The sequence below is a fragment of the Carassius carassius genome, chromosome 4, assembly GCF_963082965.1.
Source record: "Carassius carassius chromosome 4, fCarCar2.1, whole genome shotgun sequence".
Classification (NCBI taxonomy): domain Eukaryota; kingdom Metazoa; phylum Chordata; class Actinopteri; order Cypriniformes; family Cyprinidae; genus Carassius; species Carassius carassius.
Genome location: NC_081758.1, coordinates 29,313,531 through 29,340,361, shown reverse-complemented (window position 1 = coordinate 29,340,361; position 26,831 = coordinate 29,313,531). Strand labels below are relative to the sequence as shown.

Below are 26,831 nucleotides of genomic sequence, written 5' to 3'. Positions count from 1 at the left end.
AAGGCTAATGTTCCTCTATTAGGCTCTTTCATTTCTGTCTTACACAGGTCAGACTGTCATCTGCAAAGAAAAGGCTTCATATAATGGGCTGCAGCTGGCTGAAGTAAAAGAACTTCTTTTTTTAATTCAGACCTTCTTAAGATTGCTGAACCTTAGCAAAGCAATAATACTTCTCTTTCTAAAAAAAAACTTGCCCCGGGCTTTGTTTTCAGGGCGGAATATAGTTGGAATATGTGAAGTACTGTTGCAAAGAAAATAAAATGCTGGCTTCAGTTTACAATGAGAATTGAAATCAATGGAAATCACTGCTGTTTTTTCTTTCTGTTCAGACTGATCTTATGACAGTTCACCACGCGTGTGATCTTACAGCTTGTGCTTTGTGTAACGGTCACTCAGACTTTACATTCTCTTTTCATACCGAAACCCCTCTCAAACATTTAGTTATTTCACGAAATGCCTTATTTAAAAAAAGTAGGAAGCCTGTCCATCACCTGAAGTCATTTGTTGAAAGTTATCTGAACTATGGTACAATCAGACCTTGACGGGTGTAGCAGGTAACCAGGGACTCTATTTTCAATTTGAGAAAACAGATTTGTGCTCTCCTACTTGCTGTGGTCAACAACAAAAACAATAAAATATATGTTTTGCATATTTTTGTTATAGTCATTCATTTAATCTCCTTGAATTTCCTGGTTCATGCCATGCCAGCCTCCTGTGCCTTTATTATATCTACTCAGGTTTTTACTGGTCTCTTTATATAGCTTTACAACAATCTCTGTTTTTTTGTAACCGTTTGTTAAGCTGTTTCTGTAGCTGTTGGAGTGACGCGTCGAGCACCTCCTCTGCTGTAGATGGTGAGGAGGTCTAGAGCCAGTGGAATCACACTCACAATCCCACCATAGAAATGTCTTGCTTCATCACAGCTCAGCTGGTTTATCTCATTGTGTGGGAAGCTGTGAAGTAGAGGGAAAAAATCTTAAGTAATCAATGGTAATATTGTGGCTATTCTGTGTATTGAGATTCATTACCATGTGATTTCAATCAATAAACAAAATAAACAATATCATCCATATGCTGGATAATTTAAATATACATTTTAATAATTAGTGTGATTTTCCGTACTGTGAGGGTCTGCTGGGAACGTTTGGCCGAGTCTCCTGTCAGAGAGATCTTCAACTCCCACCTCCGGCAGAGCTTCGACCGGATCCCGAGGGAGGCTGGAGATATTGAGTCCGAGTGGACCATGTTCTCCACCTCCATTGTCGAAGCGGCCGCTCGGAGCTGTGGCCGTAAGGTTTCCGGTGCCTGTCGAGGCGGCAATCCCCGAACCCGGTGGTGGACACCGGAAGTAAGGGATGCCGTCAAGCTGAAGAAGGAGTCCTATCGGGCCTGGTTGGCTTGTGGGACTCCAGAGGCAGCTGACAGGTACCGGCAGGCCAAGCGGACTACAACCCGGGTGGTTGTGGAGGCAAAAACTCGGGCCTGGGAGGAGTTCGGTGAGGCCATGGAGAAGGACTATCGGTCAGCCTCGAAGAGATTCTGGCAAACCGTCCGGCGCCTCAGGAGAGGGAAGCAGTGCCCTACCAACGCTGTTTACAGTAGAGGTGGGGAGCTGTTGACCTCAACTGGGGATGTCGTTGGACGGTGGAAGGAATACTTCGAGGATCTCCTCAATCCCGGTGTCACGTCTTCCATTGAGGAAGCAGAGGCTGAGGGCTCAGATGTGGACTCGTCCATAACCCAAGCTGAAGTCACCGAGGTAGTCAAGAAACTCCTCGGTGGCAAGGCACCGGGGGTGGATGAGATCCGCCCTGAGTACCTCAAGTCTCTGGATGTTGTGGGGCTGTCTTGGCTGACACGCCTCTGCAGCATCGCGTGGCAGTCGGGGACGGTGCCTCTGGGATGGCAGACCGGGGTGGTGGTCCCTCTTTTTAAGAAGGGGGACCGGAGGGTGTGTTCCAACTACAGGGGGATCACACTTCTCAGCCTCCCTGGGAAAGTCTATGCCAGGGTACTGGAGAGGAGAATCCGGCCGATAGTAGAACCTCGGATTCAAGAGGAACAGTGTGGTTTTCGTCCAGGCCGTGGAACACTGGACCAGCTCTATACCCTCTACAGGGTGCTGGAGGGTTCATGGGAGTATGCCCAACCAGTCCACATGTGCTTTGTGGATTTGGAGAAGGCATTCGACTGTGTCCCTCGCGGCGGCCTGTGGAGGGTTCTCCGGGAGTATGGGGTCCGGGGCCCTTTGCTAAGGGCTATCCGGTCCCTGTACGAACGGAGCAGGAGCTTGGTTCGTATTGCCAGCTGTAAGTCAGACTTGTTCCCGGTGCGTGTTGGACTCCGGCAGGGCTGCCCTTTGTCGCCGGTTCTGTTCATGATTTTTATGGACAGAATTTCTAGGCGCAGCCAGGGGCCGGAGGGGGTCAGGTTTGGTGACAACACGATTTCGTCTCTGCTCTTTGCGGATGATGTTGTCGTGTTGGCCTCATCAGGCCAGGACCTTCAGCATGCACTGGGACGGTTTGCAGCCGAGTGTGAAGCGGCTGGGATGAGAATCAGCACCTCCAAATCCGAGGCCATGGTCCTCAGTCGGAAAAGGGTGGCTTGCCCACTTCAGGTTGGTGGAGAGTTCCTGCCTCAAGTGGAGGAGTTTAAGTATCTTGGGGTCTTGTTCACGAGTGAGGGAAGGATGGAACGGGAGATTGACAGACGGATCGGTGCAGCTTCTGCAGTAATGCGGTCGATGTACCGGTCTGTCGTGGTGAAGAAAGAGCTGAGCCGCAAGGCGAAGCTCTCGATTTACCGGTCAATCTACGTTCCTACTCTCACCTATGGTCATGAGTTTTGGGTCATGACCGAAAGGACAAGATCCCGGATACAGGCGGCCGAAATGTGCTTTCTCCGCAGGGTGGCTGGGCGATCCCTTAGAGATAGGGTGAGAAGCTCAGTCACCCGGGAGGAGCTCAGAGTAGAGCCGCTGCTCCTCCACATCGAGAGGGGTCAGCTGAGGTGGCTCGGGCATCTGTTCCGGATGCCTCCTGGACGCCTTCCCGGGAAGGTGTTCCGGGCACATCCCACTGGGGGGAGACCCCGGGGGAGACCTAGGACACGCTGGAGAGACTATGTCTCCCGGCTGGCCTGGGAACGCCTCGGTGTCCCCCCAGAAGAGCTGGAGGAAGTGTCTAGGGAGAGGGAAGTCTGGGGTTCTCTGCTTAGACTGCTGCCCCCGCGACCCGGCCCCGGATAAGCGGTAGAAGATGGATGGATGGATGGTGTGATTTTCCCATCACTTAACTGTGCCCTCAGCTGACTGATGTTGCTGTTGGGGCTGAGGAGCTCCCTGCAAGTATTCAGGCCCTCACTGGAAGTGCTTCTGCCAGACAGTGAAGATTCCAGATGTTTTAAAACACCTTCAAGATCAGAAATTATTTCCAAAAAGAGCAAGAAGATGCATCTTACTGGAATTGCTGCAGTGGTGATTCAAGTAGTTTTGGACCGATAGAGAAACATCATTGACTAATAAGGTCAAACTTGAGATCATTATGTTACAGTCAGTAGTATTACGTAAGTATGCATTTAGTGCACCAAGCAAATTATATCACGTGGAACGGATTATAAATACAAATGCGCTACTGTTTTAAAGTTTTTATTATTATTGATAGTTGTATTTAGCAAGGTTGCATTTAATTGATCAAAATGTAAATTTAAGACCGATATAAAAAAAATATTTCAAATAAATGCTAATCTTATTATTATGCAGCACATCTGTTTTCTACATTTATTATTATTATTATATTATTTAAAATCCCATGCTACGTTTACTGTGTTAACCTAACTGAGACTTGTTATAGCACTTATATATCATTGCTCTTTTTGTTGTTTTTGATTGCTTCCACTGTCCTCATCTGTAAGTCGCTTTGGATAAAAGCGTCTGATAAATGAATAAATGTAAATGTACATTAATAAGATATAATGCTGAGTGATTTCCATGTGACACTGAACGATTGTGTAATTTTAAGAAACTACAAGAATCTTTCACTGTAACACGGTGTAAAGTGTAATTACTTTGGAAACTGTGAATAAATCATCACCTGGGTCATGGTGGGGACAGGCTCGGTTTTGGCCTTCGCGCGCTCAAGAGCCGTTATAAATATAAACTCTTGTATGAAACGTTTATACTTCTGCTCAATAAAAAGTAGCTGCTCTCTGACGTCATTCATCTCAATATAATTGACCTGTTTAAAATAGATACAGAAATGCATAATGAGAACTGCACTGTTTGGAGGGATGATAAAAAGATATGAAAAAAACTTATAGAAGTACGTTTGGACTTAAAAAAAATAGTATTAATAAGGGAGAAGATGAGCGATTTGGTAAAGTAAATAATATTCGTGATAATAAATGGCATATTCACATGTATTATAACTTTATATAAAATTTCTGCACAGTTGCCGTCTACTGTTTCTGTTGCATTGAATTTGCGTTGCTTAGCAACAAGTGTATGTCACTCGTGCTCCCTCTGGTGGTGATGATTGGCTCATAGATACATACGCATTGGCTGAGCAAGTTACCAATGGCAACAAACAGTAACAAACCCATGCGCACAGCAAACTAGCAACAACAACGACGTTTCAAGCCAAGGTATAATGTCTTCTTTTTGAATCTCCTTTTTAATCAAGTAACTTAACCACAGGGTTTTAGTTACATTCCTTAAATTTTCCCAAAGAGTAACGTTAGACGGCTTTCAGTTGGCAAGCCAATGCTCCATCTGAAAACCAATGTAAAGTTTCGTCATTTGTTCTGTTTAAAGGGACAGTCCGAAAACCTAGTTTGTTAACTGGTAATACTTTTTGGTACGTTACTGACTAAAACCTCCGCCCTCAGTTTACATAAGTTCAAGAGTCTTTTCCCGCTTTGGACACGTTTAGCCTCATAAAATACAATTTTATGCGTTTTATTGATTTGAAGTTCTCTTTTTGTGAAATAATTTAAATTTTCACAGTTATTTGCAGATTTCCAAGTCTTTAGTGAGCTCTGTGTCGAGTGGTGTACGTTACTGCAGTGATGGATGCGACTGTGAGGCCCCTCAGAATCCCTCCTCAGATGGCCATTTATGCAGAGAAACATGACTTATTTCACCTGGTCCAGGTATATACATTTTATTAGACAATGTTTAGTAAGTTTGTGATGGTTTCTAAGGGAATCTTGATCAAATAAATTATACATTTGCAGACACTAGTGAGAAATGTGATGGTGGACAAACCAGAGGACCCCATTCAATACCTGATTAACTTCCTAAAAAGGGACCGTTTTGATGGTAAGTTTTTTTTAATTATTATTATTTATTTCTGTATTTGCACTACTGATAAATATTTACAGGTTTTGTTTATTTTCGAAATTACCTTCATAAAGGTAATACATTCTTATAACAATTCATTAAATGAATGAATTTCATTCTTTACCACAAGATGGCGCAGTCGTACATAATATCAAATTAGAAGCGTAACGTGAAGCTGTAAATATCCAACTTATTTAACATTGTTCAGATGAAAAGGCAGTTTAACATTATTATAGAATGACACTAACTGCCAGCGTTTTGATATCAACTAGAAATACATTACTAGATTTAAGTAACTATAATGTTGCCTTGCCTCAGTAATGTGTTGGGGAATTATTTTAACAAACATATTTATTCCAGTGCCAAGAATCATATTACTGGGTCCTCCAGCGTCCGGGAAAACAACCATAGTAAGTGCATTATTTTAAGTCCCAAATTGAGTAGCTCATTTAATTTCTGCCATTTAAACTTTATTACAATTAGTGTATATTTTTCATGTTTAAAGCATCTTCCAGCATTGTTAGTGTTGTGCTTCCTGTAAATAACTCTTTGTGTCTTTGTGAACTTGTCAAAAGTTACATTTCAATCATGTATTCATCATAGTGACAGCGTCAGGCCTCAGAGATCCCATTACTATCATCTGTACAGCTTTACTTGTTCAGAGTATTTTCATTTTTGTCATTTTATATGTTGCTTCAGATCGTCCTCTTTTGTCTTGTCGCAGGCTAAGAAGTTGTGTGAGCACACACAGGCTAGTCACGTAACTTTTAGTGATATCTTAAAGGATGACAGTGACCTAAGCAGAGCTGCACGGCAGTACAAAGACAAAAAACAGGTGGGCTTTCTCTTTATCAATCTCTTGAAAATACATGTACTTCTATACCGTTTACCATAGATTGTTATGACTATATTTGCCTTTTAGGGAATCTGCTTGTAAGCTTGTGTGTTACAACATGTTACTACTTAATTACAATGTATCTTCAAGGAAAATTAGTCTGGAGTGCCTTGATCATGATATTCATTTTAAATGTACAAGTAGGAAAGGTAATGTTGTCAGCGTTCGCTACACTTTTGTCTCTGTGGTATTGTAAAGACACAGAACTGATTTTGTCTGAAGTCTGATCATGCAAAGGCAATGCAGGCTAGTTAGTCGATAAATCAGGAGAGTTGAATAAAATTAGAAAAGAGAGAGAGATGTGCTTAAGAAAAGTGCCTCCCAATGGTTTAATTATTCTAATTATCCTCTCACTTAAACACGCCATGGCCTTCAATTTAAAATGGAACGATCCAAAAGATTCCAATTATTATCATTTTCACGAAATTCACAAAAGGAGAGTGAGATGAAAGCAGCAGAGGATGTCATAAATAATTAGAGATTCAACCGCCTTTTTGAATGTATTTGTTTAATAATAATTGGATTGTTTTGTTGGACAGTTGTTTACCATAGAACAGATATATCTCAGGTAGGTTTAATGTTAGAAGTAAACAAATAACAATAGTCAGTTGCTTTATATTTCTATTAAACTATTAGGTTAGGTTAGGTAAAAGGGTTTGACTTGAAGTCAGTTAGTATTAATTATTACATTTGATTAAAACATTTAATCTCTGTGATTTAATGTTACTATGCAGTGTTGGTCTGATCAACATACAAATGACAGGAGTCTGTAGAGTCTGTAGTCTGTTTTTATATTTGACTGGTCGGCCATCGGTGCAAAGCCATCTCAAATGTTTGTTAATGTTGGTCTGATAGAAGATTCCCAAAGACCTCTGGAGCCAGCTGATTCAGCAACGCCTATCAAAACCAGACTGTATTCGACGGGTAAGGACTTGTTTTTCAAATGTACTTTTCTTTTCTTATGTAATTCATTTAGAAAAATGAACACTGAGCAGTTTACTCAACTTGTCTAAAAAGTTAAAAAAAGAAAGCGAGAGACACATAATTTCATCCTGATCTTGCATGTAACCTCCGCGTTTTGAACTGCGTATATTTTTACAAGTGTGATGCCCAAATAATTTGTCGTATTTTTTCTTTATTTACACTCAACCTTCAATGATAAATTAGACGTGTGTTTCTCCGCCTCCCTTGAGGACTGCTGGGAGGGGTCTCAGGGAATGCAAGACTGCCGGTGAGAGTTCTTGGAGAAAACCTTTCATCAGCAGCAGGCCCCTCACCGGCTGCCAGTTACATGTGATCTCAGTACTAATGCCACATAAGAGCCTCACTGCTGAGGTGTCCGTTCGTGCACACTCTCAGATCTCACACCCTTTTGATTCCTCCTTTCATCTCTCCATCAAATCACACAATCAATCACGGTCTCCCTGATCGTGTCTTTCTCTGAAGTGTCAGTTTCTTCTGTGTGGCCTCATGGAGGAATATGTAAATCGTCCGAATCCAAACAGCGTCTCCTTTTATTCCTCACTAAACTCCGCAAATGGCTTTTCTCAGCCAAGAATCCCATCACAAAACTTTTTTTCGCCTTGGCATCCTTTAACTTTCACCTTTTAATCTCAGTAGTTTGTGATTAGCGACTGCTTTGAATCTAGTAATGGATGTTTATCCCTTCAGGCAAACTGTCTGATAGTATTTATCAGGTTATTTAATTATTTCCCTTCCCGACTGATCTGCATATGACCAGAGGATTAAGGTAGAGGTTTTCCTCTGTAGATTTAGACATCTGACAAAGCATCTCTGGCTCACCATGAGGAGCCTTCATCTCATGGTCTCTTGCTTCGCACACATTTAAATGGGCCAAAGAATGGAATGATTGACATGTCACATCACCGCTGGAGCCTAGACAGCTAAGCTTAATTGCTCTGCCACTGATGCCTACGTGTGTGTGTGTTTGCTTGTCTACCTGTTTTTCCAAATTAAGCAACAATGAATGTTAATCATGCCTAATCTAGGTCATCTAGTTCATCTCCGCCTGTCACTGCTTCTCAAGCTGTCTTAATTCTTTCTCCCTCACTCTCTCTTTCTCTCATGAGGCTACTGTTTGTAAAACTTTAGACTTGTACTCTTGTGGAAAATGAAGCGAGGGAGCATAGGTAATGAATAGTGATTTAAAGTAAAATGTCAATTTAATGAGTGCCTTTCAGTCCTGGAAAAAAAATGGACCCTAAAGTAAAGGAAGGAAGGAAAGAAGGAACGATCATGGGGCGCATGTCACAGTCATCCGGATCCCTAATGAGGCTTCCAAATAAAGTTATGCAGTTTGAATGTCTGTAATTCTATTTTGAGGGAGAAAAGAGGAATCTAAAGGAAAGCTGAAATGATATTGAAACTTTTTGAGAACACACAATGTGGATAATGATTTACAGACATGTTACAGACATATATAATAAAAATATGATTTAGTTGAACAGCTAAAGACAATCATACACTACTTTTCAAAAGTTTGGGGTCAGTAAGATTTTTCAAATATATTTTTGAAACATGTCTCTTATGCTCACCAAGGCTGCATTTATCTGAACAAAAATGCAATAAAAACAGTAATATTGTGAAATATTATTACAAAAAAAAAAAAAAATAAATAAAAAATATATATATATATATATATATATATATATATATATATATATATATATATATATATATATATATATATATATATATATACATATATATATATATATATATTTTTATATATATATATATATATATATATATATATATATATATATATATATATATTTATATTTTAAAATGTAATTTATTCCTGTGTTGGCTAAGCTGCATTTTCAACCTACTTTCACTTTCAATCCTTCAGTGTCTCGTGATCCTTCAGAAATCATTCTAATATGCCGATTTAGTGCTCAAGAAAAATTATCATTATTATCATTTTTAATATTAAAGTTTAAAACAGTTTTGTTCCCTAATATTGTTGTGAAAGCAAAATACCTTTTTTCAGGATTCTTTTATGAATTGAACGTCGAAAAGAACAGCATTTATCTGCAATAGAAATCTTTTGTAACATTATAGTAATATATACTGTATGTATAATCATTACTGTTACATGCATTCTTGCTGAATATAAGGTTAAAAATGTTTTTAAGAATTACTGACCTTAAACTTTTGAATGATAGTGTATATAAATTAACTTAAAAATAAATAAATGCTTGCTGTTTTTCACTTGACTTGAGTGAACACTGCATTTAAGACAACATATCAAGTTACTTCACTTTGTGTGTGTTTATATTTAAAAAAGAGCAAAAATAAAGAAATTAACTAAGCTAAGTGAACAACTAATTGAGATCTAGCTGTAAAAGTCAAGTGGAGTGTTTTGTAGCCGGTCATGCTGTCTTATTGTCAGTCCATTGTGTTGGGGGGGGCTGTGTGTTGGGGTCTGTGAGCCGCTTCTGCTCTGCTCTCCTGCCTTGCCTGCTGTTGGGCTGGCTGGTGACATCTGCTCCACGCATGTCCCTCCTGTGATAGCTGGCCTCACTGCAGATGTTTCAGTCCTGGGGTCTCTGTCTGAGCCCACTGCTACAGCACCACAGCCTCTTTTGATGTGAGGATGAAATGGAATGAAACAAGTCGCAGTGGGGCTCTATGTTCAGATGTATGTGTGCGCTGGAGTTAATGTGTGCAGTGAGTGTGTATGTGTGTGCGGAAGTTTGACTGAAGCAGGTTTGAACTCAGTCTTCTTGTCAAACCTCTGAATGATTACAGTTGCAATATTTCTATATAATCTGCTCCTCACCTGATGTCTGTGTGTTCTGTGATAAATATGATTGCACTATGCTCTTCTAAAAATGCTGCACACCAATAAACTAAAGACACCTCACTGCATTCTTAACAATAAATGTTCCAAGAGGGGGTTTTAATAGTGATCTTAAAGAACCATTTTTGGTTCCAAAAAGAACCTCGAACAGTTTGTAAAGAACTTGATTTTTTTCTTAGTGTGAAGAAAAATGTAAAAAATGTGAAGAACGTTTCTCCACTGTTAAGGAACTATAGATGTCAATAAAGAACCTTTATTTTTAAGAGTGTACTGACATATGTTCTTCAACAGGCTGTAGTTTGCTCAACATCTACGCTGTATTTTTCTATATTCATGCCATTAGATTGTGTAGGCTAGAGGCCTTTCAGGCAATCTGTGAGTCAGACCCTGCTCATGGGCTTCCCAGCCACAGAGGCAATCAAATGCTTAATGGGACAGTAAGTGGGAGGAAACTTGCGCACTGAGATCAGGTGAAGCAATAAAGATCAAAGCTTAAAAAAACAAAGACTGATATCAAACAGACACTCGAAACTCAGCAGCAAAAACCCACAGCTCCTCTGATAATACTTAGATCTATAAATGTTTGTTGCATATATTTATTTATTTTAAGATTATTCGCTGCAGTAATAAGTTGGCCCCTAACAAGCACTTTTGGGAGATGGTTCTTTGACTGTTCTTTATTTTACCGCACCATTGCACAGCAAGCCTTGGGATTTAGGAGACTATTAGAGAGGAGGATTTCTTTTATGGATTTGTTGCTAATGAATGATATGCATGCGGTTTTCTTTCTTCTTATGTTATTTTTATTGCTAAGTGAGAAGTGTGGAGAGGAGCTGGAGAATTAAGTACATTTTCGAGGTTTTTATGGATTTAACCCTCCATTTACCTCCCTGCATGAGACCCCATATGGGCCAGTTTTACTCCTTATTCATACAACAATTTATACATTCATTATTTAGACTGGTTCAGGGCACAAATTTATATGAATTATTCATATAAAATGATTCACCCAAAGCCTATTATTGTTTTTATTTTAAAGTATTTTTCCTGGAAGAATATTGTTTTGCCTATATGAAAACAATTTCAAACAACAATTTAAGCACAGTATCTGACCATGGGGAAAAGCGAGTGCATTTATAGAAATGTAACAGAAAAATCGTGTGTGTGTGTGTGTGTGTTTATGACAAAATGCAAGGTTTCAGCTGTGTTAATAGCAGAAGGTGTCAGCATCGTTTGTATCACCAGCAGAGTTAGATTATTGTTTACAGCAGATTATTTGTTCCTTCTCAAGAGAAGTATGTGCATTATATACATTGTATTTCCAGGGATGGGTTTTGGAAGCCATTCCCAAGACTCAAGAAGAGGCACTATATCTACAAGAAGCAGGCATCACTCCAGATCATGTTGGTTAGTGGCATGTTGTCCAAACACATTGTTGTTCCCAACTGAAAAACAAGAGGTTTGAATCAGGACTCGATAATAAGATCGGCTGAATATCCCTCTCGGACTCGCTAACACTCCCTTGAGGATGTGTCAAACTCTAGCGCTTTCTTTTAACTCTTTCCTCACAGTGATGCTGGAAGCTCCTGATGTCGTCCTGATTGAAAGGAGCTCGGGCCAGAGGATAGACCCTGTCACAGGAGGTAATGTCTGTATGATCATTACTCTTTTCTTAGTTCAGAGAGTGGGACTGGGAGACAGGTAGCCAACACGCACCCTTGTTAGAATGATTTTCATTATCTGTGGACCCTGACAGCACTCAACCTGTTTGCCGAATCCCAAACGGGCCCAGTGTGTCCTCAGGGTTTCAGAAAGCCCAGCTGTAATGAACAAAAGCCAGAGCTCCCTGCAGATTTGTGATGTGCGAATGCACTATTTTCCCATAATTGCCATTTTCCCTTTTGTTTATGTATGATCTTTTTTAGGACATGCACTGTCAAAATAAATGCTATGATAACGTTTTTTGTATATTTGTATTTTTGGAATATTTCCAACTCAGTACATCACATACCCTGGTGTATAAAATGTGAACTTACCCACACGTTTCCTTTCCATGTTTCAGATGTATATCACATCACCTTCATGTGGCCTGAAAGTGAAGAGGTTGTGCAGCGTTTAGAAACACCCAGTACACTGATGCCAGCTGCTCTTATAGCCAAAAAGCTGCAGAAGTTCCACACAGAAGCTCATGCTCTGAAGCGCACATACCACAGCTGCCTGAAGACCATCAATGCTGACCAGCCCTATGTAGACGTCTTCTCACAGGGTAAACCTCACCACCTTTACCTGGTCTGGTACCAGGGCCATCCATCTGCATTAAAGGGATACTTCTCCCAAAAAGTGAAAAATCTGTCATCATTTTGTTGTTGCAGAACTGTATGACTTTTATCTGCAGAACACAAAAGATGATGTTTTAAAGACTTTACTCAAATTATTTTCTTTTATGTTCTAAAGAAAGTCATACAGGTTTGGAATGATATATATAGGTAAGTAAATGGTGACAGAATTTTTATTTTTGGCAGCATTTTGGCTATCCCTTTAAATCTTCTTGTCAAACTATTGGTTATCAATAACTTTGATGCAAGAAATTGATATTATGTGGTATTTTCCATTGGTTGCTAATTTAATCAAATCGTTTGAATTCAAAATATAGACTGTATCTTTAAAAATGTCTGCAGATTAGGCTTAGGTAGGTCACTGAGTTAAATTTAGAGCTTTTTAAACATTTCTACTAATTTCACCTACTGTGATGAACCAAGATCTACCGCCCCTATTGGTCGGAGGTCAGTAGCGCAGCGGCTGCATTCAGAGGCAGTGATTGACCAGCTTGTCAAGCAGTCTGCCAGTTGAGGAGGTTGCCTCCGGCAGCTCTGCAGGCACAGACTATCCCATGAGAACCTGGGCAGGGATAAGCGGTCCTCGCCAATTACATTAAAACCATCTGAATACAACCTGTCTAAATATTATATCGCTCAACTTGACAAAATAATTTTGTCACTTCCCTTCCTTTAGTTATGAGGTAGAGCTAGGCAGGGAATATTTAAACCACTCTTTGCATACATCACTTTGACTGTAGCATTTGGGCAGGTTCACAGCATTTTGTGAAATTCATACCACAGTTTTTTAATAACAAAGATGCATATTTATCATACAAATGAGTATGTATGGATTTTATAGCCAGTCTTTCAATATTAAGGGCAGCACTTTAAGAGAGATTTGTTATAAACCAATGTCTGTCTATCACTTTCACAATATTTTGCCAGCTCAAGCTACATAAACATGAGCTGGGAGGAATTCAAATTCAGTTTTGGACTTTTTTTTTTCTCTCTCGCTTTCTCATAGAAGTTAGGCTTATCTGGGGCGAATTAAAGCCTTATTTAGTCTCATGGCACATAAGTATTAAATCCAAAATGGTCCATTGAGTATCTATCAAGGAAGCAACCCTCCGGCCTAATAGTTTTGCGCTGTGGGCTTGATTTGTAAATTGTAGATTTTGGACAGTGTGCCATTATGCTTTAATCTTGATTTAACTGCACCTGATTTTCTTCATACATTTAAATGGAGGACATTAAATAAATATTTGAGATAAACTCTGCCATAAACCCATACTGAGGTACAAACAGCAATAACTGTCATCTTAAATCTCGATTAGCGCTAATTCAGCATGCAGTTTGATTGTAACGTTGCTAGTTTCCCCCTGACTTAGCCTTTTAGCGCATTAACATGTTTTGCATATTAAGCATTTATCATACTGTTGTATAACAATTTGCAGCATAAAGGGCTGGATGAGAGGGACTCGTTAGTTATGATTAAGCTGCTGTTAATCATCACACATTAGAATGGCAGCTCAGTGCAGGTTCCAGACAAACAGCATTGTTGTGAGAGAAACCCAGCTGCAAACAGATGGCTTCAACGTGGATGTCACACTACAAGCAAATGCCCCCATGGACATGAAAGGAAGACTCTAATGATTAATTAATCAAGTGGCTTTATATTCGGTTTAGTGGCAATCTCTGTTTATGATCTGAGTGAATGGGCTATCACCAGCCTCACAAATGTGCTCTATTATCTATCTTACTCTGTTAAACATTCATTAGACTCTGTCTGTGCCTGCATTGTGTTGTTTTGCATTAAAGTATGATACAGCAGTAAACAATCACCATAGGGTTAGAGAAAATTATATTTAATCTGTGTTTGGTTACACAAACATGTTTTGTAATGCATACTGGTCATTTGAAATAAATGCTGTTCTTTTTAACTTTATGTTCATCACAAATTCCTAAAAATATAAAAATATTTATATATATTATATATAAATATATTAATATTAAAAATATTAAGCAGCACAACTGAGCTGAGCTTCCTGAGCACACATCAGCATATTATTTCTGAATAATTATGTGACATGGAAGACATTTTTCTTCGGAATATTGTAATCATATTTCACAAAATTACTGTATTTGTAACTGTATAAATAGAGCAGTGATGAGCATAAGAGATTCGTCATTCATAAGAGAAAAAATTTAATTAAAAACCTGACCAATCCCAAATGTAAAAAAAAAAAAGTGAAAGTGACTTGACATTCAGCCAAGTACGGTGACCCATAATCAGAATTCGTGCTCTGCATTTAACCCATCCAAAGTGCACACACACAGCAGTGAACACACAAACCGTGAACACACAGCCGGAGCAGTGGGCAGCCATTACTATAACTAGTCCATGTTTCTTACCATTTGGCCAAAGCTGCCTCCAATTTAGAACGTTACTGTATCATTAATGCATTTGTAGTGGCACTGATAGTTACATTTAGTTTTCAGCTTGAATAATAGATATAGAATAATAGATAATAGATTCTAATAGAATAGAATAATAGAAAATCTCATTTATTTGCCTGACATGTTGTCTTTCATTCACTGAAAATGAGAAAAAAAATTTGGCCACCCATATTGCACTACCATATTGTTACATATCACATGAATGTTTGCATTTATTTGATTATTTTGTATTTATATTGCAGTGTTGAACTATGTCCATACTCCACATCACTCTGCCTCACCCTACATTCCCAGAATCCTGCTGTTTGGACCCCCAGGTTCCGGAAAGAGTCTTCAGGCAAAACTAATTGCTCAAAAATACGGCATTGTCAACAGTAAGCTCCTCCTAAACTTCTGCTGTCACTTTTTATCTGTACGCTTTCTCATCTGCAAGGTTCAACATTGTTAAAAGGGTAGTTTAGCCAAAATGTAAAATCCTGTCATCATTTACTCACCCTCATGTAATTTCAAATGACTATACTGTTGTTATTTTATTTTCTGTGGAACACAAAAGTAGACATTTTTGAAGAATCATTATGCAGCTCTTGCCATACAACAACTGTTTATAGTGATCTGGTATTGCCAAGCTTAAAAAATAACACAAAAATCATAACAGCATAAGGGTCAACTGTTGTTGATTTATTATTATTTTCATTTGAACTTTTTTTCCTATTTCTCTGTCGCTGTAGTTTGTTGTGGAGAGCTTCTGAAGGCTGTGTCAGCTGATGAGAGCCATATGGGGGAGCTAATTAAACCCTACCTGGAGTCAGAACAGCAAGGTATGCCTCCTCACTCCCACTATACCTACTGCCAAATGGGTCAATCATACAGAACAAGTGAAACCCCAGTCTGTATGCAGCAGAGTTCTGTTTCCTGCTTTTGACCAGATAATTGGACCCCCTACAGCCACAATAGTCTGATTGGTGAACATGTTGTCCTATATTCAGATATATGATATTAGTTTATGGTAACTGCATTCTAAATGATTGTCATATAATTAGCAGTATATAATTCTAAATAATTATAATAATAATCCTATATATATATATATATGATATATTAAGTGGAGTCCAAACAACATTACTTTCCATTAACAACATAACTTTCTAAATTATTATTAAATTATATTGTTACTCTTTTAAAAATTTTTTGGATAACCATAACTAACAATTATGATTATGAACAGATAATTAGTTTTTGTATAATGAAATATTTACACATCACAAAACTTTGATGCACATTTCTTGCTACCAAATAATACTAATTTTAGTACATGGAATATTGTCATAATAAATCCAATTATGGCTCATACAGAAGTCTTGAAAGTAGACTCAAAGTAGGTTTATTACCTCTGAAGAGTACCCTTGCACAACCCATATGATTGTCAGATCTGTCAGAGCATGTTAAGTATCTAGCAGTATCTGTCACATGCAACATATGTTCATAAAATCATGTTGAGTGTTTGATGAAGTAGCAATGTGTGCATAAGAAATGCTATGTAAATGTTTTGTTAGCTCGTATTCCATTGCGGTATCCTGGGAGAGGGGGATTTTTGTGCCTTCTCTCTCTCTCTCTCTCTCTCTCTCTCCTTTGGCTTTCTTTTCCCTTTTGCTGTGATGGTGAGGATTTGAGGCAGAGAGCATGCTTAAATAATTTACAAGTTGATTAATGGCCTCACAGGGGTATAATTAGGCGATGGAGAGCTGGCTAGTGGCTAGTGTAACCAGTACAGTGCTTCTGGGATTTGAGAAGCCAGATTATTATCAAACCAAAAAATAGTCTTAGGAGAAGTGAAGAAGGAGAGGAAAGAAAGAAAGAAGAGGAAGCCTCTCCAGGCTGCCTGATGTTTGAAGCAAGGCTGTAGAGATAGGCAAGAGGCTGTTTGATGTGGAAATTGGACAGTTTGAAACCGTCGACTTTAATTTTTCACCAGCTGTGGGGACCCCCCTGGGTGCCAGATTGCTTTCTTTAAAGAATGCCGTTCTATTTTCTCTTCACCCTCATTATTTGTTTGTCCTCTGCCGCTCTCGTTAATTTTCCCGCAGTATTACGAGCACCACCGTCCTCTATTGTGCTTTCCGTCAGTTATAAGAGGTGCCATCATCCCCTTAAACAGTTCGCTTATGTTGCCTGTCAGTCAGCCATTGCCTGCTTTTGTACTCTGAGAGGGACTTGAAATATCTTTAAAAGACAAAATGTGCACATATGAATTTAAAAATCACCATGTCTGCTAATTATTTATCACCTCACATCTGAATCAACTGCCTTAATTTGATACAGATACAAACAAAAGGCACGTCCTTGACAAAACTGCTTGATGATGAGATCACTGATGCTTAGCATGGAGTTGATGTTGTTACAGTTTTCCTCAGATCATCTCCTTAATTTAATCCTCGTAATGGTGCTTTCCAGCTCTCTAGATGCCCTGCACCTCAGTTTTAGTGAAACATTAATTTAGGTTTCTGTCCACTTGTGCCAATGTGTTTTCGAATCAGCTTCTATTACGGTAACTGTTTATTTAGTACTTCAAAACCCTTAAAACTGCATCCTATATTTGCATATTTCGTATTTCAAAAACTTCTTCCAGTACCTGGAAGGAAGTAAACAAATGAAAGGCCTTTCTCACAACCGTTAGATCTATAACACTGTGATCTGATGTCCTACAGGGAGGAACGTATACAGTGTTTCAAACAAATGCTAAGCAGGTGTGTTTGTGTGTGCATCTCATGGGGTAAACCCCCTCTGTACACCATATTTACAGTATATAGGACTATAGCCATTCAAAGGACACAGCAAGTTGGTTCTCAGGCATCAAATCCTCAACATTTTTGAGGTTTTCGAAGTTTGCCTTAATGTGATTTATCTTCTTCTACTCTTTGTATTGTTGTGCTTCTATCATGTAATTAGGAAGAAGTTCTGAATGAGCAATAACCATATCATATTATTATTTAATCTGTACAGTGCCATCCAGTATAGTTCTCCGGATCCTTACTGAGAGACTGAGCAGGATGGACTGTACCACTCGAGGCTGGGTGCTCCATGGCTTTCCTCAAGATGTGGAGCAGGCAGAAGAACTCCAAGAGTCTAATTTCATACCAAACAGGTATATTAGACACCTAATAAACTGATTTAGATGGCTGTATATGTTGAAACTCATCATGTTAATTGCCATTTCATAATGGTGGAAAGCATATGACTGTACAGGGATCTAAACTATTATCACAGTGATTTGTACCAATGGTTCTCAGTTTGTTTTCCATTCCCTTCTCCCTTTGAAACTAGAACATCTACACCACCATCACCACCACCGTAATCTGATTATATGGGATAGTTTACCCAGTTCTGTGATAATTTACTAACCCTCATGTTGTTCCAAAAGAAGATATAAAAAAAAACTCATTAATAATACATGTGGGAATGTTTGTTTTTGAAATGTCTTATGCTGCATTTATTAAACAGCAAAAATAGGCCAAAATTGCATTTTAGGGGGTTCCCCTCGGCACAGATCGTATTGCGCTTGGGCACCTAGACACACGCAATTGCATGGTTTGCATGATGTCTAAACACGCTACTGAAAATAGTACCATTGTGAAATATTATTACAATTTAAAGTAACTTTTTAATATATTTTAACATGTAATTTATTCCTGTTATGGCAAAACTGAATTTGCCATTACTCCAGTCTTCAGTTTAACACTGCTGAAAACCATTTTAATATTTTTTGTGGAAACCAAGACACGTTTTTTTTTTTTTTGGACACATTGAGTATACAATATAAAAAAATGTTACTGTGACACTTTGGATCAATTTAATGCATCCTTGCTGAATAAACGTATTAAATGTTTTATGTATTGACATCAGTGTATGTTACAATGGGCAAGGAACTATGCATCTATGCAAGCATGGTGCATTTGCAAGTAAGGAAGTGCAAAATATATGAGAGCTGGGGTTCGCCACACATTGAGAACCCTGAGTTTACATTCAATTCTGTCTTCTATCGATTTCAGCCTATGGATTATCTATCCACTTGATTCTTATTCATTTACCAGCTGTAGGACCTTCACAGTGACAAACATGAGAGATGTAAACAGAGATGTAACAAACAGTAGGCGTTTAGATAACAAAAACAAAACAGAAGACAAGTGTATGAACAGCACTGTATGAAACTTTCAGGTTATTATTTGTGATTTGCGTCTCTACCGTTATCCTAAATAGTGAGTGTGTAACAGCAGGGCTCAGATTGCCCTCTCAGATTACACTTAATTCAGTTGCCCTGGAGGATCTGATGCCACTAAGATTATACAACCCGTCCTCTGTGTGTTTCCCCTCATCAGAGAGCTCACTTTGAGGTTAGGTCATCAGTGAAAATAACGTGTCCCAATTCTGTCTCCTTTGACACAGAAACAAGAGCAGGAGCACAAATCTGTGCAATGACATTAGAAAAATTCTACATGATCACCGTAGGGCCTCCTTTTCAACCTGTTGCTACTCATTATGATTTCTCACCATATAAACCCAATCTTTTGTGCTCTCTGGTATTAAGATTGGATCCCAGAGATTAGCAAGCAGCCATGGTGTCTGCTTCCCTCACCACTTTTGTGTAGCAAGGCCTTATTTCCTCCATTAACAGCCCATGTTGTTTGGGCTAATGGCAGGAGACCTTATTTGCATAGCATTAGTGTAATTGATTCGAAGGCCTGTGGTTAGCCTGGCCCTGAAACGATGGGGAGATAATGTTTCAGAGGGGCCGATGATGGCCTGATGGCGGCGCTGTACCTGACAGCTTTATTAATTAACAGCTCTCTAGTTACCAGGCTTTAGTGAGGATGAATAAGTCAGTTCCTCCTGGAGCAGTGCCAGGGCATGGGCATTTAATAGGTGTCACTGGCAGAAGGGAGAGGGGACAGAGTGCAGCAGTGTTGGCATACTGGTTAGATTGGAGGGATCCTTTTACCCATTTCCTGAAAGGGCTCTATTAACAGAGAGTCATTGCCTGCGATAAGTGCCAAGACGATGTTGTTTGTGTGGCACCAAAGTCTTTAGCTTGTGTAGACAAGGTACTTGTGTAGTACTTTGTGTTGTTAATTCTATGGTTAAGTGGATTAAAACCCAGTGGTTAGTCTTATTTTAAGAGCTTTGCTTAAAAAAATGTCACTGTACCTTTTTTTTTTAAAGGTACACTTTTGTACAATTTATGTACTCATGCACACATTAGATAATAATATAATATGTAATGTTAAGTTACCAATATGGTACCATCAGGTACAAAGGTGTGACGTTTGAATAGGTACCGCCCCAGTGACAGTTTTTTTCCCTCCCTTTTATTCTGAGAGTGTACTTGGCTTTGTGTTTTTCAAATAAACCTATGGCCTGTTTGCCTTTCTGAAGATTTTGTAGTGGCAGGTGATTCACAGTAGTAGCTGTCTGCTCCAGTTAGTGCTCCCTCTTTTGTCATCTAAAGGAAGTTACCTGATCCATTAAAGACGAAAGAGGAAGAAAAGCAAAAAGGATTCGCGCTAATGAAATCCTCTCATCAGATAATTGAAGATGCCTTTGCTCTGGTTTCTGATGGTGCAATCATCTGATCCTCTTTCAAAAGCTGATCAGTCACAATTAGTTGTGGATGTGTGACACTTTCATTTAGAAGGAAATCTAGAATTATCTATTGTTATGTACAGTATGAACCCCAGAGCAACGTGTAAGGCCCCACATTGACCGCATCAATATTTGAAGTTATTTGTGAATTACTGGAACAGGATTTTGAATTCCCAATTTACATGACTAAATCTACACTTTAGACTTAAAAGTTGTTGTTTTAGCATAAAACAGATCAGCTTAAAATTATATAGCATATTTTAATGCTTGTTTTGTGTCATTTGAAGTCATCTCGAGTCCAATTGATGAATTTTGTAGAGGCCCTCTGTTTGAGAACCACTGGTTTAAGGGATGCTTTCTCAAAAGTAGAATTCTGTCATCATTCAAAAATAATTCGTATGACTTTTTAGGTGAATAGCCTGGCTGCGCTTTTCCACTTAATGAATGTGAAATGACAATAAGGTACCGTGAAAGTATTATAAAAGTGGTGCTTACAGCGTGTGGTCTATATTTCAAAATCTCTGAAGCTGTGTAATAGATTTGTGAAACAGAAATGTATTATCTTTTGTAAATCTTACCATCTGCCCTGGTTCATGAACAGGTTTCAGTGATTCATTCAGAAATCAAACTGATCCAGTTCTCAAATTCTCTTTGGTCTGTTTTCTTACATGAAACTATTGTTTGACTTCAAAAGACTTGAAATATAAATCACATGTCATATAGACCACTTTTATGGTGCTTTACTACTTCAGTTTCACTGGTCTCACTCCCACCCCTCTTACCAGTCTTTAACTACTCTCCAGTTTGGCTAGTCATCAGCCTCTTACAGCCTTGACATGCTTACAAACAATCAGAGTCTTTGTGAGCTTTGAAATATGCATGGCTACCTGTGACAGGTAGATAAAGAAGAGCAATTAGCCATGTAAGCTAAGAGTCTGGCCCAATTACCTGCTCTCGTCCCTGCCTTGCTCTGTCTTTCTCTCTTTCCACCTGCACTGTGCTCTTGCTCTCTATTACTTAAATGTATTCCATGTGTCCGCTCCCCATCAAATCAAGCAACACTTCCTCTGATTGGCTTGTCAATTATACAACAGGGGCAGCATTACAATTTAATCAGTGGTAAACATTGCCGTGGCCACCTGTAAAGAATCTTTCCCTCATTCATTTCTTAATTTGGAGAGATAGAAAGGGAGGCAGAGGGGCTGACAGGAGCGGCAGTGCTCAGAGAGATCGGATGGACCGAGACCTTCTTGGCTCACTTCAGCTCAGCGAGTAAACTGAAGAACAAACAGGTCAAAGGTTACCATCTACTTAATGTATAACATATACCAGTGGAAGAACAGAAATGCACACATGTACACGCATCTACTGATGACGATATGCCAAGATATTGTGCGGTTTGTGATCATTTGTAGCAGCTGAGGACTGTCAGGCTCTTGTTATCTGTATTGTTTTAGTAAGTCATTTGTTAGGGGATCTCAAACTGTCATGTAAGAAACATCTAATGTAAATCAATTCCTCTTGTACCCCCCCCCCCCCACACACACATAAAAAGTGGGGGAAGGAGACGAAAGACACAAGCCTCCAACCTCCCATCCTCCAGCCTCATACACAGTGCACCATCCTTTTGCTCCTCCACATTTATAAATATTTCATGAGGAAGCATAAATATTAATTTTAATAGCTTTGCAGAGTAGTTATTATTTCTTTTCTAAGACAAATATTCATTAAAAATTGAGAGAAGCCTTTTTCTGAAATAATTAAACCTACACACACACATTATCATGCCTCTTAAACACATCAAATGTCCCGCATTTTCAATCCAGACTAATAGTCAGTTAAAGCTCAGTGTCTCCTTTGTCCATTTCAAAGGGCCCATTGGTTCACAGTGGTACTGAGAGCCAGGAACACAAAGACATTTAAATATTTTATCAAAAGCACCAACTTAGATCTCTTTCTCCCATTTTCCTTTCTTTTCTCACCCCTTCTTGTGGAAAAGACCACATGATGTACAATTCCTATTGGTCTTTATCTATAGCTAGATTAGTGCAGAATTACATCTCACAACAATCTCAGTCTACGTAACATGTTTAGGTTGCTAAAAATGATGATGTGGCGGCTGTGAGGTTCCTGTCTTCTATAGACAAGACTGGCATGTAAACCCCCCCCACCCCCAACCTGACCACACCATTTGGCGCACTTTGTGTCTACACAATGTCAAAGCATAATGACCCCTGGGTAGAGACACCAACATTCCCCTCATGGCCCAGGAGAGTATCCCTGCTTTCCATTATTTTCTTCATAATTTATTTAGATCTTATACTTGTGCTTTATGATCATTCCTCTCTGAATGCTAGATGGAGTCTTCATATAATGGATTTATATGATTTTCGCTTGGCATGTTATGATTTTTGCAGGCATTTTGACAATTGTATGTTGGAATTGTAAAGAATTTAAAGTGACATGTAACCAATTGTGTCCAGCAGTGAGTACTAAACACACACACGGAGCAGTGGGCAGCCATGCAGCACCCAGGGAGCAGTTGGGGCTTCGGTGCCTTGCTCAAGGGTCTCACCTCAGTCTATTGAAGGTGGAAGAGACCACAGTACATTCCTACCTGCAATCCTTGCCAGTACCTAGACTTGAACCCACAACCTTTGGGTTACAAGTTGACTCTCTAACCATTAGGCCACGACTGCCCTAATGGTTCCAGTTCCTATTACAATTCTGGTTCCGCAAAATGTAGACAACAGTTCAAAAAGTTTCGGGTCTGTAAGATTTTTCATGTTTTTGAAAGAAGTCTCTTATGCCCACCAAGTCTGCATTTATTTTACCAAAAATATGTTTTTAATGGAAATCTTTTGTAACATTTTAAATGTCTTTACTGACACTTTTGATAAATTGAATGTCTTTGCGGAATAAAAGTATTTTTTGAATTGCACTGTATGTTTACCCAGACTTACAATTACTTTTTACAGGGTACCACTCTTTACCATTTTTTGGTAACATTTCATGAATTCATTTGTATTAAATGACACTGACAGAACACATGGTGTGTATCTTTCTACATATATCTGAATGGTCTCACAATTAATAAATACATTATATTATTATTATTTTTTTTTACTACGCTAATCACACTCACCTTTTCTTTTGTTTAATGAATTTTCTTTAACCTCAGTTCCCAAGCCTAATTGTTTTTGTCTTGCATTGTTTATTAAATTACGCTTGTGTTACCCTATGTTTTTGGCATTTAATATCTTTACCAAGCAGCGATTTGAGAGGATCACAAGTATCATAACAGACTTCCACATATCTGCCACTCTCCCCTATAGGGTCTTTTTCCTGGAGATAACTGATGACATTGCTATTGAGAGGGTAACACTTAGGGGTGTGGATCCTGTGACTGGAGAATGGTGAGAAAGATTCAGCTTAGTACACTGTAAATTTGTGTATAAAGAATCCGTTCCTTTAGGTTCCACTAAATACATATCTGCATTCTGAATTTCACGTTTGAACTCTGCAGGTATCACAACATATATAAACCTGTCCCTGGTCCAGAAGTTCAGGCCCGGCTTCGATTTAACCCACAGCACTCAGAGGCACAACTGCTAAAGAGGCTTAAGGAGTACTGGAACCATACAGCGGACCTGCAAGCCTTCTACCTACAGGCAGTATACATCAATGCTGACCAGGACCCACACACAGTGTTTGAGTCACTGGAGAGTAGGCTTGTGGGTCGACTACCTAAAGTCCTGTCTAACTGAGAAACATTTGAGAGCTAAACAGTGTTATAGAAGATACTCCACCCATAAACATTTTCTCTCAACATTTACTCACCCTCATGCCATCCCAGGTATATGACTCTCATGTGGAACAGAAGCTGAGATTTTAAGAAAAATAATAATCTCTGTGAATCTATATAATGCAAGTGAATGGGGCCCCTCAAAGCTGGCACTTCAAAACCACACAAAATTAACATTTTAGTTACTAATATGGCACCTGTGGATGTCTTCTGAAGTGAAATGATGTGTGGGTGTTTTTACACTATAAACCATCGCTTCTGGGCACTATGGACAACTGTCAAATGCAGGTTCATGAGTTTACTCTTGATGTAAATTTCAGTATGACATAAACTCATTGTGAAACTAATGCAAGAAGTGTTGCAGTAGAGGAACACGATTACATCACACTTCATGTGGTTACATTTAAATCAAGCGTTAGTTTATATATCAGTTGGCTGGAAGCAATGGTTTATAGTTTAATGCTTATATAAAAGTTTAAAATATTAATATTTTTCTTACACACCTATGGTTTAGCTTCAGAAGACATTGATTCATCCGCTGGTGTTGTATGTGTTTGTTTCGTGTGATTTGCATCAACTTTGATGGTCCCGTCCACTCATATTATATGAACTTACAGAGATGGACTGGACTTTTTTTCTATCAATCAACATTTGTGTTCCACAAAAGAAAGAATGTCATAAACATTTGGCATGGCATGAAAAAAACATTTTCCATTCCAATTTTGGGTGGAGTAAATTTAGTTCAAATTTTAGATTTCCCCATTGTGTTTAAATTTTCATTTCATCTTGTACATTTCATAAGTCTGATAGGCAGCTTAATAAATTGCTTATACATTTGACTTTGGTTATCTTTTCTTGGTCATATTTCTAATATTTTAATGAACACTGCCACAACTCCAAATTCATCATGGGAAAAATTACATTACCCAACCGATGCAGTCATTCAACATACAGATGTATGTTTGATTAACATAGCGAGAAAAAGCAGACTGGCCAGACCTTTTGTGGTGGGGAGTATTAGTCCCGCTTCAGTGGTCTCATGCTAAGGAAACCAGTGCATGCAGCTTTGATTATTAAATCCACACTCCATCTCTCTTCCTTTCGTTGAGGTCACTGGATGACTCCCACTTGGGAGGAAGGAGTTAAGTACACTGGTTAGAGGAACATGTTAACAGGCTGATTTTTAAATTCCCCTCAGATAGTGTGCTATGACAGGCACACACTGACTTAATTAGAGCAGATGAGGTCCAGAATATGCATCTCCTCTGAATATGTAAACACAAGGTCCTGTGTATATCCAAAGAAAGAGAGGAGGCTACAAAAATGCTTCTGAATGAGGAAGTATTCCCTGAGCTCCCTCTGGTCTGAACAAAAAATGATTTTCAACAGAGGTTTTATTTCAAATTTGTACTATGTAGAACAAATATAATGTGATTGTAATAATGTTAGAAAAATTCATATTTAAGCTTCATATAATGTGCAGAGAAAAGGTGCTTAAAAGGATAGTTCACCCAAAATGAAAGCCCTGTCATGATTTTCTCACCCTGTTGTTCCACTCTGTTGTTTGACTTTCTTTCTTCTCTGGAATACAGAATGTTGGTAACCAAACAGTTTTGGTTCCCGTTGACTTCCATTGTATGGACAAAAATACAATGGAAGTCAGTGGGACCCAAAACCAGCATTCTTTAAAATATCTTGTTTTGTGTTCCACAGAAAGTCAGTCATACAGGTTTGGAAGGACATGAATAAATGATAACAGAATTTTCATTTTTGGTTGGAGTATCCCTTTAAAAGGCCCCTCAACATCTTTACACCATAAAATGTACACAAGTATGCACTATAACACATCTTGTCTTTTATAAATGACATGGTGTTCTCAATCCACTGAAATAAAAATGAGAATTTCTATGGGAAACACTTTAAATACATGTAAGTATGGTCCTAATACTATGTATTAATTTAAAGTAAGCTTGACTTCTAGCAGAAGTAAATAACTCCATAATATATATGAAGAATATATATATATATATATGTATATATATATATATATATATATATATATATATATATATATATATATGTATATATATATATATATATATATATATATATATATATATATATATATATATATATATAATGTATATAGTATAAGAGTAAACACTAAAAATTATTTGATTAGGGTTATGGTGTAAGACAGGAGGTGTATCTTATAATATTTTAAACAATTGTTCTCAACCAAGAGGCCTTGTCAAACTTCTAAGGGTGCTTAATTAAAATGCGTAATTAAAAAGCTTTAAAAATTAATTTAATCAAATTTATTTAATTAAAATTAATTGAATTAAAATGCTAAATTTTCAACAACTTTTATAAAAATGTAGCTTAATTTTATATTAAGTAAAAAGTGTAAATAAAGTTTAATTAAAACAGTTCGGAAAAACAAGAACAAAAATAACGGTGGTAATATGTTGACACTTTCGGGGGAATGAAAACGACTGCTCACTGAAGCCGGACTTTTATTTTGGTAACGTCCTACCCGGAAGTTTCCTCACGTT

The 26,831-nt window shown here is 38.5% G+C and overlaps 2 protein-coding genes and 1 pseudogene across 8 annotated transcripts in view; 2 read left to right on the top strand and 1 right to left on the bottom strand.

Annotated features, from left to right (window-relative positions):
• LOC132139709 (hamartin-like) overlaps positions 1-174 on the top strand; it is a 15,624-nt gene extending 15,450 nt beyond the window's left edge. For all 6 annotated transcript variants that reach the window (XM_059548276.1, XM_059548278.1, XM_059548281.1 and 3 more), the window contains exon 22: positions 1-174. This exon is cut by the window's left edge and continues 1,547 nt beyond it. The gene's annotated coding sequence lies outside the window, so the exon portion shown is untranslated.
• A 589-nt stretch (positions 175-763) lies between these two features.
• LOC132135473 (sperm acrosome-associated protein 9-like) lies at positions 764-4,223 on the bottom strand (annotated as a pseudogene).
• A 327-nt stretch (positions 4,224-4,550) lies between these two features.
• LOC132139708 (adenylate kinase 8) lies at positions 4,551-24,689 on the top strand. Of its 2 annotated transcripts, none has more exons than XM_059548273.1 (14): positions 4,551-4,644; positions 5,006-5,151; positions 5,236-5,320; positions 5,702-5,751; positions 6,066-6,176; positions 7,092-7,160; positions 11,388-11,469; positions 11,634-11,705; positions 12,125-12,328; positions 15,080-15,211; positions 15,566-15,655; positions 17,838-17,979; positions 23,807-23,887; positions 23,998-24,689. In XM_059548273.1, exons 2-14 carry the CDS (start codon positions 5,068-5,070, stop codon positions 24,236-24,238), a joined length of 1,443 nt encoding a protein of 480 aa, XP_059404256.1. In that variant the 5' UTR covers positions 4,551-4,644; positions 5,006-5,067; the 3' UTR covers positions 24,239-24,689. The 2 variants fall into 2 exon arrangements, with proteins under 2 accessions (XP_059404256.1, XP_059404257.1); XM_059548274.1 differs by having other exon boundaries at positions 4,584-4,644; positions 5,016-5,151.
• Positions 24,690-26,831: the final 2,142 nt, after the last annotated feature.